The following is a 13,304-nucleotide window of genomic DNA, read 5'->3' as shown; positions in this document are numbered from 1 at the left end:
AGAAGTTTTGACTTTGTCATTTCTACCAAATTGAGCCCTGGACAACATATAAGTATGACGTAAAACGTGCACAACAAATAGATGTTCTGCAATCCTGTTCATGCTGAAGCTCACAGAAAAACAGAAAAAAATAATAATGTTGCTATATAAGAGTCAGAGTTGAGTTTAGCAGACCTATCCTCACTGGATGATTCATGTTCTGCTGCTTCCTTGAGAATGACCAGAGCAGCTAGGATGTGGACCGGTGTCAAGAGCACCAGCTGTATGATTTTCCAAGAGGGCTGGGTGTGCTTGGCAGGAGCTCATGTCCTTGTCTAGCTGCCTTAGACATCATGCAAAGCAGCCAACAAACTTACATCTGTGTGCCTAAGGAAGTTCTAACAGTTGAGTCCAACTGGCTTTGTATCATCGTAAATAAGAAAAGTTTGACTGTAATGGTCACGGACTGTAAAGATTTAAGAGGCTAAATATTTTCCTGCTGCTGAGAAAATGACTCAAACGTCGTAATAATTTTACGCCAAAGACGGATGGAGCGGTTCTAAAGTAGATCCAAGTTAAGTGGAAGCGATGTTCGTTTATCAACAACACAAGAGTGGTTTACAAAACCTTCTGGACCAGATTTATTTGCTCCCGACAATTATTTCTGAAAACCAAAACCGATGGCTGAAATCTTCTGCTCATCAAAATAAAACTCTTTAATAGCTTTATTAGAGGTACATTTAAGTGATGTGAACTTGAACAGAACGATATTTATGAAACAGAATATCACAGAGAGAAGTGTTTTTGCCTTTACACAGTGGCAAAGGAACTCACAAATATTTAGGGGTGGCTAAGAAGTTGACAGCGCTATCTTTTCACTTTAAGTTTTTGCTGTATACACCTAACATCAGTTTAAGAACCCAGCACTCGGGAGGCTCTTTCAGCAACATCAAAAGGCGAGGTAAAAAACAATAGTGTCACCGACATTTCCCCAAAGCCAGCACAAACAGAATTATTCACACACTGCTAGAGAAGTGCCATCCGATAACAGCGAGATAATGACACTTGGTGGAAGGCTGCTTTCTCAAAGCAGTTTAGAACTTGCTCGTCAGACGCTGGCAGTGAAGCCTGTCATGGACGCTGAGGAGGTTATCTTGGCATTTTAATCTAGCTTGACTGTGAAGGAGAAAATGCAGAAAGGTGATTTCCAGGGCTAGCAATAACAAGGACAGACACGCCTTAAAAAGAAAAAAAAAAGAAAAAACAGAGCTCCGGATGCGAGTGGAGCAGTGTTCTCATTTAAAGCGACGATGAGGGATTGCAGGCCCAGTTTACCCTGTCCCCTCTACCCTCATCTATCTCCATAGACTGACTTAAATGGATATTCTTGTTGCTGTTCCAATCCACTCCAGAGACAAATAATGCCGCATCATTTCAGTCAGATAAGGGAAATAGAGGCTGCATAATACAAGGGGAGTATTTACAATACTGATGTTGCTGTTGTGATATGAAACGGATGAAATCAGAGAAAGTTAAATGTGGCTGTGAAAGAGTTTTATTAAAGCTTTTGTTGTTGTTTTTTATTGTAATTTCATGTTAGATGAAAGAAGAGAAGCTCTAGCACTGTAAGAATAAAACTTCTTTTAAGGACCAGATTCTTCTACAATACATATAAAAAACTGTTTTCAAATGACTGGCACATCAATTCAGGGCACATACATCCATAAAGGATATTGATTAATCCTATTAGTTCATGAGTATTGAAATGGTACAAACAACAAATAGACAGGAGGAATTTTATTTCCAGGGGCAGACAGGATTGAACTTTCACCTTGTTTTAGAAAAAAATCATTGAATCAATTAAGATGCACTACCTGCAAATAAGGTCAATTTAAACACCAAGAAAAAGCATAAACTAAATTCATTAAAGGTTTAATAAAATAATTTCAGCACATTCTAGATAGAAGTTGTGTCTCGTCGCTGCTAGAGCTGAAAATCTGGCAGTCAGATCCGTCCAGTATAATTTTCAACAGCAATATTTTATCTTCTGTCATCTGCCATCAATATTGAGTGCTCACATCACCTTTTGCTTGCTTTATTACCAGGGTTTGTGGACAGTGGCTTTGCAAATGGCATTTAAAAGAATCTGGAGGATACGTTTACTCTTTGCTTTTTCCATATAACTCATTTTAGTAACACAGGGGCCTGTGCCCTTGTATAACTAATGAGCAGTGTTTAACCGTGATGTTTATCAGGGGACAGATCCTGCTGGAATAATCATTATGGGCCTGAGCAAAACATCTCTCAGAGCTTGGACATTGAGTCTAAAGGGACACGTCAAAGGTGTTCTGTGTTTTCTCAAAAGTCCCAGTGAGGACATTTTCATACTCACAGAACACGTCGGGGCAGTCCAAACGACAACGGGAAGAATTTCAGGGAAACCATGGGAGTTTTTATGGAACGATATCAAACAGAGCTAAAGTATCAGTCATGAACAATGTGGGAAATAATGACGTACAATGACTAACTAGAGTCAAGAAACAGATGTCTGTTAGGTAATGATTCAATTAATTTACACAAAAAATGTGTTTACACATATAAAAACCCAGCAGAACCTCACAACATGCACATTATCCTTTAGTTATAAGCAAGGCACTTAGCTCAGTTTAATATATAAAAAAAGAGAAACACATGAAGTAAATGCTTCGACGCAACACCACTTTTCAGAGTCGTCAAGCTCACTTTTTAGTTTCACTTATCGCATTAAAGAATAACATTGAGTCATCTGTCTCACCAACAACCTTTTTCTTCACAATGACAACTAAGTTTCAACATGAGCAGTTTAGTCATCCATTAGTCATGTATCCCATCCAGATGTCTGGTGCAGAAGAGAAGGGGAGGAGGAGATAGCAGCAGGTGTAGATCTCTATGAGCCCAGCTGAGCTCTAAAAGGCAGTGCTTAACACCCACAGCTCCATCATCTGGCCTCTCCCCTGTCTCCACGAGCCTCTCGACAGCCCATTCCTCATCATTTACCCCTTTTTGGCAAAGCCCAGAGCCCTTCTAATGGGGTGCTCTGAATGCTTCCAGATGTTTGTTTATTTGTTGTGCAGCAACTGTAAAGCAGTTTGCTCTTTGCTTGGATCTGTTCCCGTCGCTCCATTTTTATTTTTTTTTGTTTTATTTTTTCTTTTTCATTTTCATTTTTCGAGGGTACCGACAATGCAAAAGCGAGGTTCGGCTGGAGTTTTGGTGCGGATAAATGTCGATGTGCAATAAAATCCAACTTTCAAAGAAATGTGAGGTACCCCGTGGGTGTCATCAGGAAGACGTTTATTTTTCCTCCCCCACCCCCCACTTAAACACAGTTTTCCTCTTGAGATTTTAAAAAAGATAGATATATAAAGTAGCTGAAAGGAGACCAAGAACAACAGGAATAAAAGGGCCCTAGGCTTGTATTGCAAGACATATTTCAGAGAATCTTTCTTTGTCTGTTTACTCCATTTAATTCTCCAACTACAGAAATATGCTCCGAGTAATGATTTAATATCAGTAAAAATGTCTAGCGTAATAGAACAAGTGAAAAATGTATTTGCATTTACACCTTTAGTTAGATCTATATAATTAATATTATTGTAAAAGCAAAATATATTGTAAAGTCAGATAATAAGAACATCTTGAAATTAAACTATCCATTCCTTTTAAACAGAACATCTGTGACTTTTCTTGTTTGCCGTATTATAAAAATACATGAATAACCACATACTCTAAGTTTCCTCTAGAATATTTACTCATGAAGATTACCTGTATCGGCTTTGTTTGTTTCTGAGTCTGAGCTAAAGGAGAGGCCATTTGACTGCAGCTGCTGTCTGAATAATTTAACTTCCCTTCCAATCAGTAGATGTGCAGCATTAAGTTGAAGTAATTTTTTTTAGGACCAAACAACATGGATTTTTACAGATATATGGAGTTTAAGTAGTATGTTTCTCTGCAATAACATTTTGACCCCTAGAGACTGGAATGCTTCACAGGTGAAATGTTTTATTTATTTTTTTTATTATAACAATTAGACATGTACAATCCCTACACATTAGCAGTGGAAAGAATTAGACGTGCTGGTGCAGGTTTGTGTGTTAAAGAGTGATGACAACAACATGTATGTATTTTGAAATACAGTTTTTATCAAACAGTCATTTACCACAGAGATGAATTACAGGGAGATTTTGCTATAGGATGCTTTTAAATCTGTGTGTAGGAAGCCCATTGTTTAGGATGCCTACTGCTTTCTGATGGCATTTCTTCTTTCTTTCCTCCAAGTAAACACTGGAACATCATTACGCTCGGGCCACTTTTGGCTGTCTTGGGCTCATGTTTTTATTTTCTGAATATGTTTTGTTATTTGTGTTGTGAATATGAAAATATCCATTGTGAACAACAAACCCAAATACAACTGGGGGAAAAAGGCACATGTACCTTATGTGGTATTCAATAAAAATAGCCAGATTAAAAACAAAAACAAAAACAAAACAAAGCTATCATGGAAATAGACAAGAATGCAGTGTCAGTGTCACTGGCCATGGGTTAATTGTATGGTACATACCATTCTTTGTAGTTTACTTTAGGCAGAGACTCCATTTTCTACAGCTAGATTTAGAGTTAAGCTGGCAGTTGGACCAGCACCAAGAGTTAGAGTCAAGGTGACAGTAGTGGAAGATCCTCAGGCCCCTCTGCCAGACTGTGTACTGCATTCTGTATCACGCTTTCACCAAAGTACTCTAAAGCCCCCCGCCCCATTCTCCTTCACTTTGTCTTTTTGTCTAGTTTTCTCTATTTTAAGGTCTAATCTTCAACGTTTAATGCTCCTTTTCTTTGTGACTTTTCTTGTTTGCCTTTTTTCCAATTATTCTTTTGCGATAAAAAAGTATACTTTTGTGTCTATAACCAAACCAATAACACCTTTCCTGTGTTACCCGTCAGCTCTTGTCTGTGTTGCCTTATTTTAACTCCTCCAGGTTGATTCCCTCACCAATCACGACAAGAGTTGTGGCCATGGTTTCTACCCCTCTCTCTCGGGCAGTGACCTGCCAGTGCCGCCCTGCTCTGAGAGCTTGTTGCTGCTGTAATTACCTCTGGCACCCAGGCTCTTGGGCTTCCACACAGGTGACATGGTGGGTGCAGACGACTGAAAGGAGGAAAGAGAGGTTCTTTCTGCGCTGTCCAGAGGAGGGATGTCAGAAATGCTGCTAATCTCCCTTCGTGGTGCAAGAATGGGGGTAGAACTATATGGTCTCCCTGTTACTCTTTTAAAATGAACTTTTTTCAGCAACTTCTGTCACTTTCACATATTGTAAAAAAAAAAAAACGAAAAAAAAAAAAAACCAGACTTGAATGCTGAGTTACTAAACATCTGCTATAATAGGCACTGATTACAAAGTACCTCTCAAAGCTGAAAAAGCAGCCAAGACAGGAGAATAAACATATTAAGTGTGACTAAAAAACAAAACAAAAGCAAAGCTAAAAAACTAGATGTAAAATGTGTCCAGAGACAAAAACATTGCAGTAACCTACTTAAAATCCTGCTGCATTTTGTCTGCCCTTTATTGTTTACATCCAGGTTTTAGCTGAGTAAACACAGAGGAATTACTGTCTGAAAAATGTTCTATGTTAACGCAACATTTTTGGCATTACTTTGTTCCCTCTAAATGAGAACATGCTGTGACCATCTACCTCACACGGTTCAAAAAACTGCAAAGTTTAGGAGAGGATAAATAAATGTAGTGGAGGAAAAAAGAAACCGTTAGGGTGGGGGCTTCCGGCAGGGACATGAAACGGAGGTGAAGGACGAATATGAGGGTTGTGTTATCTAAGACTGCAGCACAGCAGCATAAAAATAACAAATGAAGACTGTCATTGTTGCACAGATCTAAGACAGAGGGGGGAAATATTCCACGTGTCAGATCCTTTCACCTTTAAATGGGCTGTTCTTAACAGGTCTGATTTTGACAAAGTACAAGGCATCTCTGTACTCGCATCTGGCAAGAGCTGCAACTGTCCTGGGTTTAACGACACAGATCTGTCCTTGGTACAACAAATGGGGCTGTTAGTTTACTGTGTGTAGGGCAGAGACACTCACTGCTAATAAGTCATCCAGTCAGTGGTGGTCAGCTCATTACAATAGCCACCATAAAAGACAGAAAAAGCCAGAGTAAACTTTCGCTTTTGGCACAAACTGTTTAAAAATCTTTAACATGTTAAGGTTTTTCATGAGTGCACGACCACGGTATAATAAAACATCTGGTTGAGGCGAGATGATACACCTTATGTTCATAAGTGTATCTCCTAAATAATATTTTCAGTTTACTTTTGTTTTCACAAATAATAGGTTTTATAAATCTGCAACAGTGCTCCATAGCCTTAGAAGTCAATGCAAATACACTCCAGTCCATGTTTGACGAGTCCTTATATTGTGCTTTCTTGCCATGTCTAATTCTGTGGAAGTCTTAGAACTGTAACAGTAATGGTATTCTGTGTTTTCACAAAATAAAATGGTTTTGTGATTCTCATAGGCTTGGTGTTTTATGTGTTTTAACCAAATATGATTAAATGCATTAACAAATGAGTTAGCTTGTTAACATTAGCACTGCTGCCATCTAACTGTAACCTAGTCACAGGATTCTCACAGCGATTAGATCGTTTCACAATTTAATATTTTTATACTCAAGAGGATGTTATGGTGGTAATCCACAGAAATCTGTGGAATGCTGTTTCGAGATCCCTCTCTGTCCATCTCTGTTGTGTCTATGGACAAGACAATTCACCCATCTTGTCCAGTGGTGGTGGTCAGAAGGCCCTGTGGCGCTGGTGTATGGGAGACTTACATCTGTCAGACTGCTTCAGGCTACGGTCCAGTAGCTCGCCACCATCAGAGTGTAAATTGGTGAATGAGTGAATTTAGTGTGAAGTGCTTTGGGGTCCTCTGGACTTGATAAAGTGCTATGCAAGTACAGAATATTTACCAATTATTTTAGAACCAAGAGAAAAGAAAATATCAAAAATACCTTACTTATGTTAGGTAATGTAACTCCATATTCCCATAACCCCCCAAAATTTTACTTACTGGTAGAAAATTATTTTAATTTGCTATAGAAACAAATTTAGTGCATAGAAATTGCAATATAATTACACAAAAGTCTTTCTACATAATATTAACTGAAATGCAAAACAAATGTGCAGATGAATACAAGCTAGAAAACTGATATGTTTTTCAGAATGGCATGCAGAAAATCATGTCTGCTTTTGTTTAATCTTACATATGAGAAATGCATTATCAATTGGAATGGATAACCAATGTTTTGTTATGTGTATTCATTCTTACCTGAAAACATGCTTTAAGCTCAGAAGATGACCTTCAGGATCGATTTAAAACATTGTGTCTTTTGAATGAATATGATGAGGGCGCTGTCTGATGTTGAGAAGTTGCTATATAATTACATTAACTGACTGCACTCAGTCAATATGAGGCCTAATCAATGTGTATGTCTACAGATCAAGGATGCTTCGTCTTGCGGTAAGAAGTCTGTGCACCGACACTCAGATTTATTCCCACTATCAACACATCACACAGACAAGATGAGATCAATAAGAACAGATAACATAACTTCAGCACATGATCAAGTTCAGCGGATTCCCACCCTCTTCAGCTGGTAGGGGTATGCCCCACATTTACATAATCCAAGAGCCTTGGCTCTCAATGAAGAATCTAATTTATGGTGTCTTATGGTTTGCCTTGTTTAATTTGATATGAGGACAGACATCCTGACTAAAAAAGTAAAAAGAAAAAAAAAAAAAAAAAAAATAGGCTGATCGATTTGTCTTACCTTTGTGGTTTCCGGCATCTCTGGATCCTCGAGGCAGAGGTGTGTAGGGCAGTGGGCGATTCTCTAATCCTGCCTCGTTAGGCAGCTTGGAGAGACAAGAAAGAGAAGAGTAGGAAATGCTTAGAGCAAATAAGGTATGACAAGTATTAATGTAACCGGAGTCTGGATATTACAAGTTTGGACATGTTTGAACTACTGTAGCTGATTTAAGAAACATATGACATAGTCTTCTAAAAACTCCTGCTCTTTCTGAAACTCTGCCTTCAGGAAGTCATCACAACAGTTAAAAATTATTAACATTATTTTTACCAGCAATTCATGGAGAAGTAGTTGGTATAATGAGCGCAGTTCCACCAGGGATTTGCTAATTGCTGCTGGCTAGTCTGAAAGAACTGAGTGGGGGAGTTTGCGGGGAATGGCTCCTCTGTGAGGGGAAGGTTAGAACCTGCAGCTCCGAGGAGGAGCTGAGCCTCAAAGGTGGCGCTTGGTCCACCCAGGCGCTTTGCACGGCTGAATGGCTGCCATAGGCGATTAAAGGATTTCTCAAACATGCATGAAAGAGTCAGAGCAGCACTCCAGGTATGTTTTTGATAAGAAACATGACATAAAACTGAAAAAAGCTGATTTTACATAATACTGCCTCTTTAAAATGTTATATATCAGGCCTATTAGTAGACACTATGTGAACAAAGGCTTTTGATTTATAATATTTTGTAATATTACTGTAGGTTTTACTGCAGTTGTCTTTTTTGCACTTAGTTTAGTGTATTTTGTTTAATTTTTGTACTTAAATACATGTCTGTTACATGCATGAAAAGCAGTAAAGTTAAATCTAAATTGAAGTTCAAAATCCTCATGAAATTGGAACACATACTGTATATTTTACTGTGAAAATTTGACTGGCTTAAAGGCACAAAATAAAAAGCTTAAAGCGCCGTTTCTTGTTCATGTAAGTCGAAAGAGATTTGGGATTTTAGAAGACGAATTTGAACATGAAGTCTGAGAACTTCAGCACTTTGCTTATTGAGGAGGATTTACATAGAAATACAACAGTATTTTCTCCTCTTGTTCAAATGTAAAGACGCCTTATTCAGTGGTCCGCAGTTAAATGTGAAAAAATCATGTGTACAAACTCCCAAATGAACATTTAAACACCTAAACGACTGTGATCTTTTTTAAATTAAAAAATATCAATAGTCTCCCACAATGCTCGTGTTGATAGCGTTTGCTTTGTTATTCTTTGGTGCACTTTCAAGGACCAAAACATCCTCCTTCTTCCCCTTAGCCTTTTAGCCCGTGGAGCAGGCAGTTTATCGTGACACAGTGATATCTGATGCCTTTGCAAAAATACTTTCCTTTCCTGCAGGAAGAAATTCACAAGGCCTTTAATCATAGCAGGAGACTTAAATGACAAATACCTATTAGAAACAGTTTGGAGCTGCATTTTTTTCTCCCCACCTCCTTTATTGTTGTTCCCAAACATGCCCATGCATAACCTTGAAAAATGGAACGGCCGGTGCTGTTAAATGGAACCATATTCTTCATGGCCAAAAAGAGTGCTGCAAATTGAAAACAATCACATAATGTGCTTTCAGATAGCATCTCTGATAAGCATTTAGGTTTGGCCAGCATGTGCCGTGTATTACGCCGAAAAGAAAAATGGCAACATGCCTTATTTGAGGCCTTCCTGCATATCTGCAGGGGTGTTTGAAAGAAACAGTCTGGAATAGAAATATTGTTTTGACAGCAGACCCACTACTCTGAGCCTCTGGAGTGGCTAAAACTTGATAAGTTACACCAAAGCTCGCTCACTGCTTGCGAGAGGTACTTGTGTGGAAAGAGTAACACAAGCAGTAAAACAACCCAAAATGACAACATACAGTACTAAATAAGAACCGTCACCTTTGATTTGAGAAAAACGGGCAGTGTCTGTTTAATTCAGCATTACAGCAGCACCTGCACAACAGAGACTGGAGTAAGCTTCATCCTGCTGCAGACAATCAGCACGATCCATCAGCTTTAAAAAGAAAAACTTTCTAACTTGTGCTTTTTGACATTTGGCTGCGAGGATATAATTCCTTTTAGCAGTCGCAACAAACGCAACGTGTTTATGTCAATTATGATGAGTTGAAATGAGTAATTCAGGCACTAAGATAGAAATCGTGAGCCTTGTCTTTCCAATCTAACCTCCACGCATCTCTGAATCTCAGAGTTGAGCCTCTGCTTGTCTGATTTCCTGATCTGCTTGAAAGATCACAAGACATGGCTTCTCCAGGCCTGCTTGGCCCTCAAACGGACCTCCTAATCCTGCTGCTTGGCCACAAATAATCATCCTATGTGGCACATTATTAGCCGCACCACAGAGAGACTAATTATGTGGATTAACAGTACTGGACAACTGGAATAAGATGAATATTATATGAAACTTATTACAACTGATTTTAGGCCATTCGAGTCCAGAATAATTTTTAGCTCCCATCATATTTTTCAGTTCCTGTAATATTGAGTTTATTAATGTTGAATTGAATTAACTGAACTCTTTGTATTGAGGTGTTATTTGTTGTGGATAGGTACTATATAAATAAATTGAGTTGTAGCTCTGGTTGTAGGCTGTTCAGCTGGAAGTTGAACCTCCACCTTTGCCTTAAATCTCAGGTCTTTTAACCGTTCTTCTGGATTTACTCCGTTTTCCCATCAGCTTGTTTAAGCTGTTCTTGCTGGATGAAAACCATTCCCACAGCATAATGCTGCCACCACCATGTGAAGACGATAATGTGCCACTCTGCGAAAAACAAGTAAAGAAATTGTTTCTGTTCCATAAAATATTTTGTACAGCAAAAATACCTTCCTGTTTTGGAGTGATAAAATACCTGAGTTTAATTACTGGCTTTAATGCTTGTTAACTTTTTGGCATCTTTAGAGAATCTGTATACAGTAATTTTCAACTTTTGACACAAATATTTATTGGATTTAAGTTGGACTTTGACTGGGTCAATCCAATGCATACATATTGTTTGATCTAAACCATTACACTGAGCTGTGGGCTGCATGACTAGGGTTGGTGTCCTGCTGGAAGGTAAACTTTGGCTCGAGCCTCAACGTCTTTTGCAGCGCCCAACAGCCTTTCTCCTTATGAAAATGGAAAAATGGAAAACTGTGGATATTTCCTTACAACGTAATGTATTTCTTATTTTTTTTTTTTGCATAAAATTAAATCCAAATAAAATTTATTCAAGTATGTTGAAGTAACATGTCAAAATGTGGAGATCTTCTGTGCGTATTAACCCTTCCAAAAGGCGCTGTATGCACCACGTATCCCTCGTCTCATCTGTTATCAGTCCTTTAGTCGTGCCAACTCTGAACAGAGGGAGGTGCTGCTGTGTCGTCTATTTAAGACTCTCCCCGAGTCCCCTTCTCCTCGTTCAGTCTCTCTGCTGTCCAGATTAGTCTGCTCATCAAGCTGAGCATTGTTTTAATTTGCTGGGCCTGGGGCATATGCTGAGTGTTCACATCATTATTGTCTCTGTGCAATGTGAGTTATCACCACAGCTTATGATAATGTGGCACAAATTTACAGGCTGGGGAGCACCATGGATTCTGAGATAATAAAGACTGGACAGGGGAGCGGAAGGAGGGAGCGAGAGAAATGAGGAAAGTGTGTGAGGAAGAGACACAGAAAAGGGTGGCAGGAAAAGAGAGAGAGAGGAAGAGAGAGAAGCTCTGTTGGATGTCATTATGAAAGATGATTCCCATACTGGATAATACATCACACCAGTCCTGTCTGTCTTCTGTTTTTTCACTGTTGTTATGTGAATAAATGCTGATAAACCCGGAGGCAATAGTGATTATTAGTTCCAACATATCACCATGAGAGAGGGAAGCAGGAAGAGAATGACAGGGGAGGATTAGAGACAAGATAGAGCCTACCACCTCCAAGCTGGAAATCTCCAAACTGTGTGACAAAAAAATGTAAGTCAGGAAAAAAACTGATAGATGTGAAGTTATTTTTTCCCCAAAAAAAGTTAGCAGTAAATTAAAAATCATTATTGGAGTTCTACAACCGTACGTCATGTCAGCTTCAGATAAATTAGGAATATTTGTCTAGAGCCTTTATGGAGTTGACTGTCACTGGAAAAGCACAAAGTATAAAGTTTACATCACATTTAACTCTCTCCTTCCTTTTTAGGAATACCCGGCTCTGAAGTCTCCCCCGCTCACCCTGACCGGCACATCCTGACACAGCTGGTTCCTGCCTTGCCTCACCTCTTCTCTCTCCTTTAAGACTGACCAGCAATACAATCTAATTACAGCCGCGCTACAGAGGGAGACCAGTGTAAACACCAGGCCTTTTTATCTCCTTATACATCTGGACAAGTAGACAAAGTGCTAAAAGGAAATAAATGTGGCCTGACAGCCACATCAAAGAGTTCAGCCAGAGGCTTACTGCTACTTAGGGCACAGGAATGTTGTTGCTAAGCATCAACCCGCAACCTATCAGGGTGCAAAGAGGGCCTTGTCCTGCTGAAGAGAGGGAAAAGAGCAGAAGAGGGGAGAAATGACGAGAAAAAGAGGGAGGGGGAGCAAGGAGAAAGAGGGGGAGGGAGAGGAGTAAGGGGCTGACATTGAGGGGAGGCTAGGGACTCAAGGAGATTTTTGTAGCTTAAAGCAATTGTTGGAAGAAACAAGCCTTCTGTTTTGTTTTCTCTTGACACCATTTCTGCTTTTTGTGCTTGCAAAAGACATGTAGAAAAATGTCTTTTGATATGTTTTCTCTTTGGGTCTATATCAAAATATTTCTTTTGTGTCTGTGCATGGAACTTTTTTCACATCTTGTCTCTATAAACTGGTGCTCCTTTCTGATCATGTTAGAGATCAGAGGAGACACAACTTGTGAACTTATTTGAGTCAACATTTAATGCGAGCATGACACGTTCACTCCTCAGCTAAAAGGGATTTTTACATGATGCTTGTCTTGTACTTCTAAAGCAAGAGTTACAGACAACAAAACAATGTAAAAATAAAGAATGAAACTAAATAAGTTTGGGGGAGTCACACAAAGATGGAGTGGCAATGAAAGGCCAGAAAGTGCTCATATTCATTGAGAAAAAAAATACAAATAAGATCCAGCAAAGTAAAAATGCTCCTGGAGGCAGTTTGCACTGGGTATGCCCCCTTAAGAATGTTAGTAGTAAAACCAATTCAACTAGGTTTTAACATCCACTTCAAAATACTTGATGCAAGCAAGAGACATTCACTCCTATGCCAAAGCTGATTTTTTTATTTTATTTAATTTTTTTATGATGCATGTTTGTACTTCTAGATAACTATATAAATAACTATATAATAACAAAGAATGATAATAAGTAGCACAAGCTTGCGGGTGCTATGAAACATGCAATGAAAATAATGACAAGCAAAACACTCCAATAATAAAAAAGAAATAAATGA

The 13,304-nt window shown here is 38.9% G+C and overlaps 1 protein-coding gene across 1 annotated transcript in view; it reads right to left on the bottom strand.

The window, feature by feature from the left end:
- The window catches only part of lrmda (leucine rich melanocyte differentiation associated), a 226,867-nt gene that overhangs the window by 17,545 nt on the left and 196,018 nt on the right, over nucleotides 1-13,304 (bottom strand). The window contains exon 6 of the mRNA XM_014987333.2: nucleotides 7,857-7,941. Within this exon, the coding sequence (XP_014842819.2) occupies nucleotides 7,857-7,941 (85 nt within the window). The remainder of the gene's footprint in view (nucleotides 1-7,856; nucleotides 7,942-13,304) is intronic.

The sequence above is a fragment of the Poecilia mexicana genome, unplaced genomic scaffold, assembly GCF_051168715.1.
Source record: "Poecilia mexicana isolate PSO_F unplaced genomic scaffold, ASM5116871v1 scaffold_15, whole genome shotgun sequence".
Classification (NCBI taxonomy): Eukaryota; Metazoa; Chordata; class Actinopteri; order Cyprinodontiformes; family Poeciliidae; genus Poecilia; species Poecilia mexicana.
This window is presented reverse-complemented; position numbering and strand designations above follow the sequence as displayed.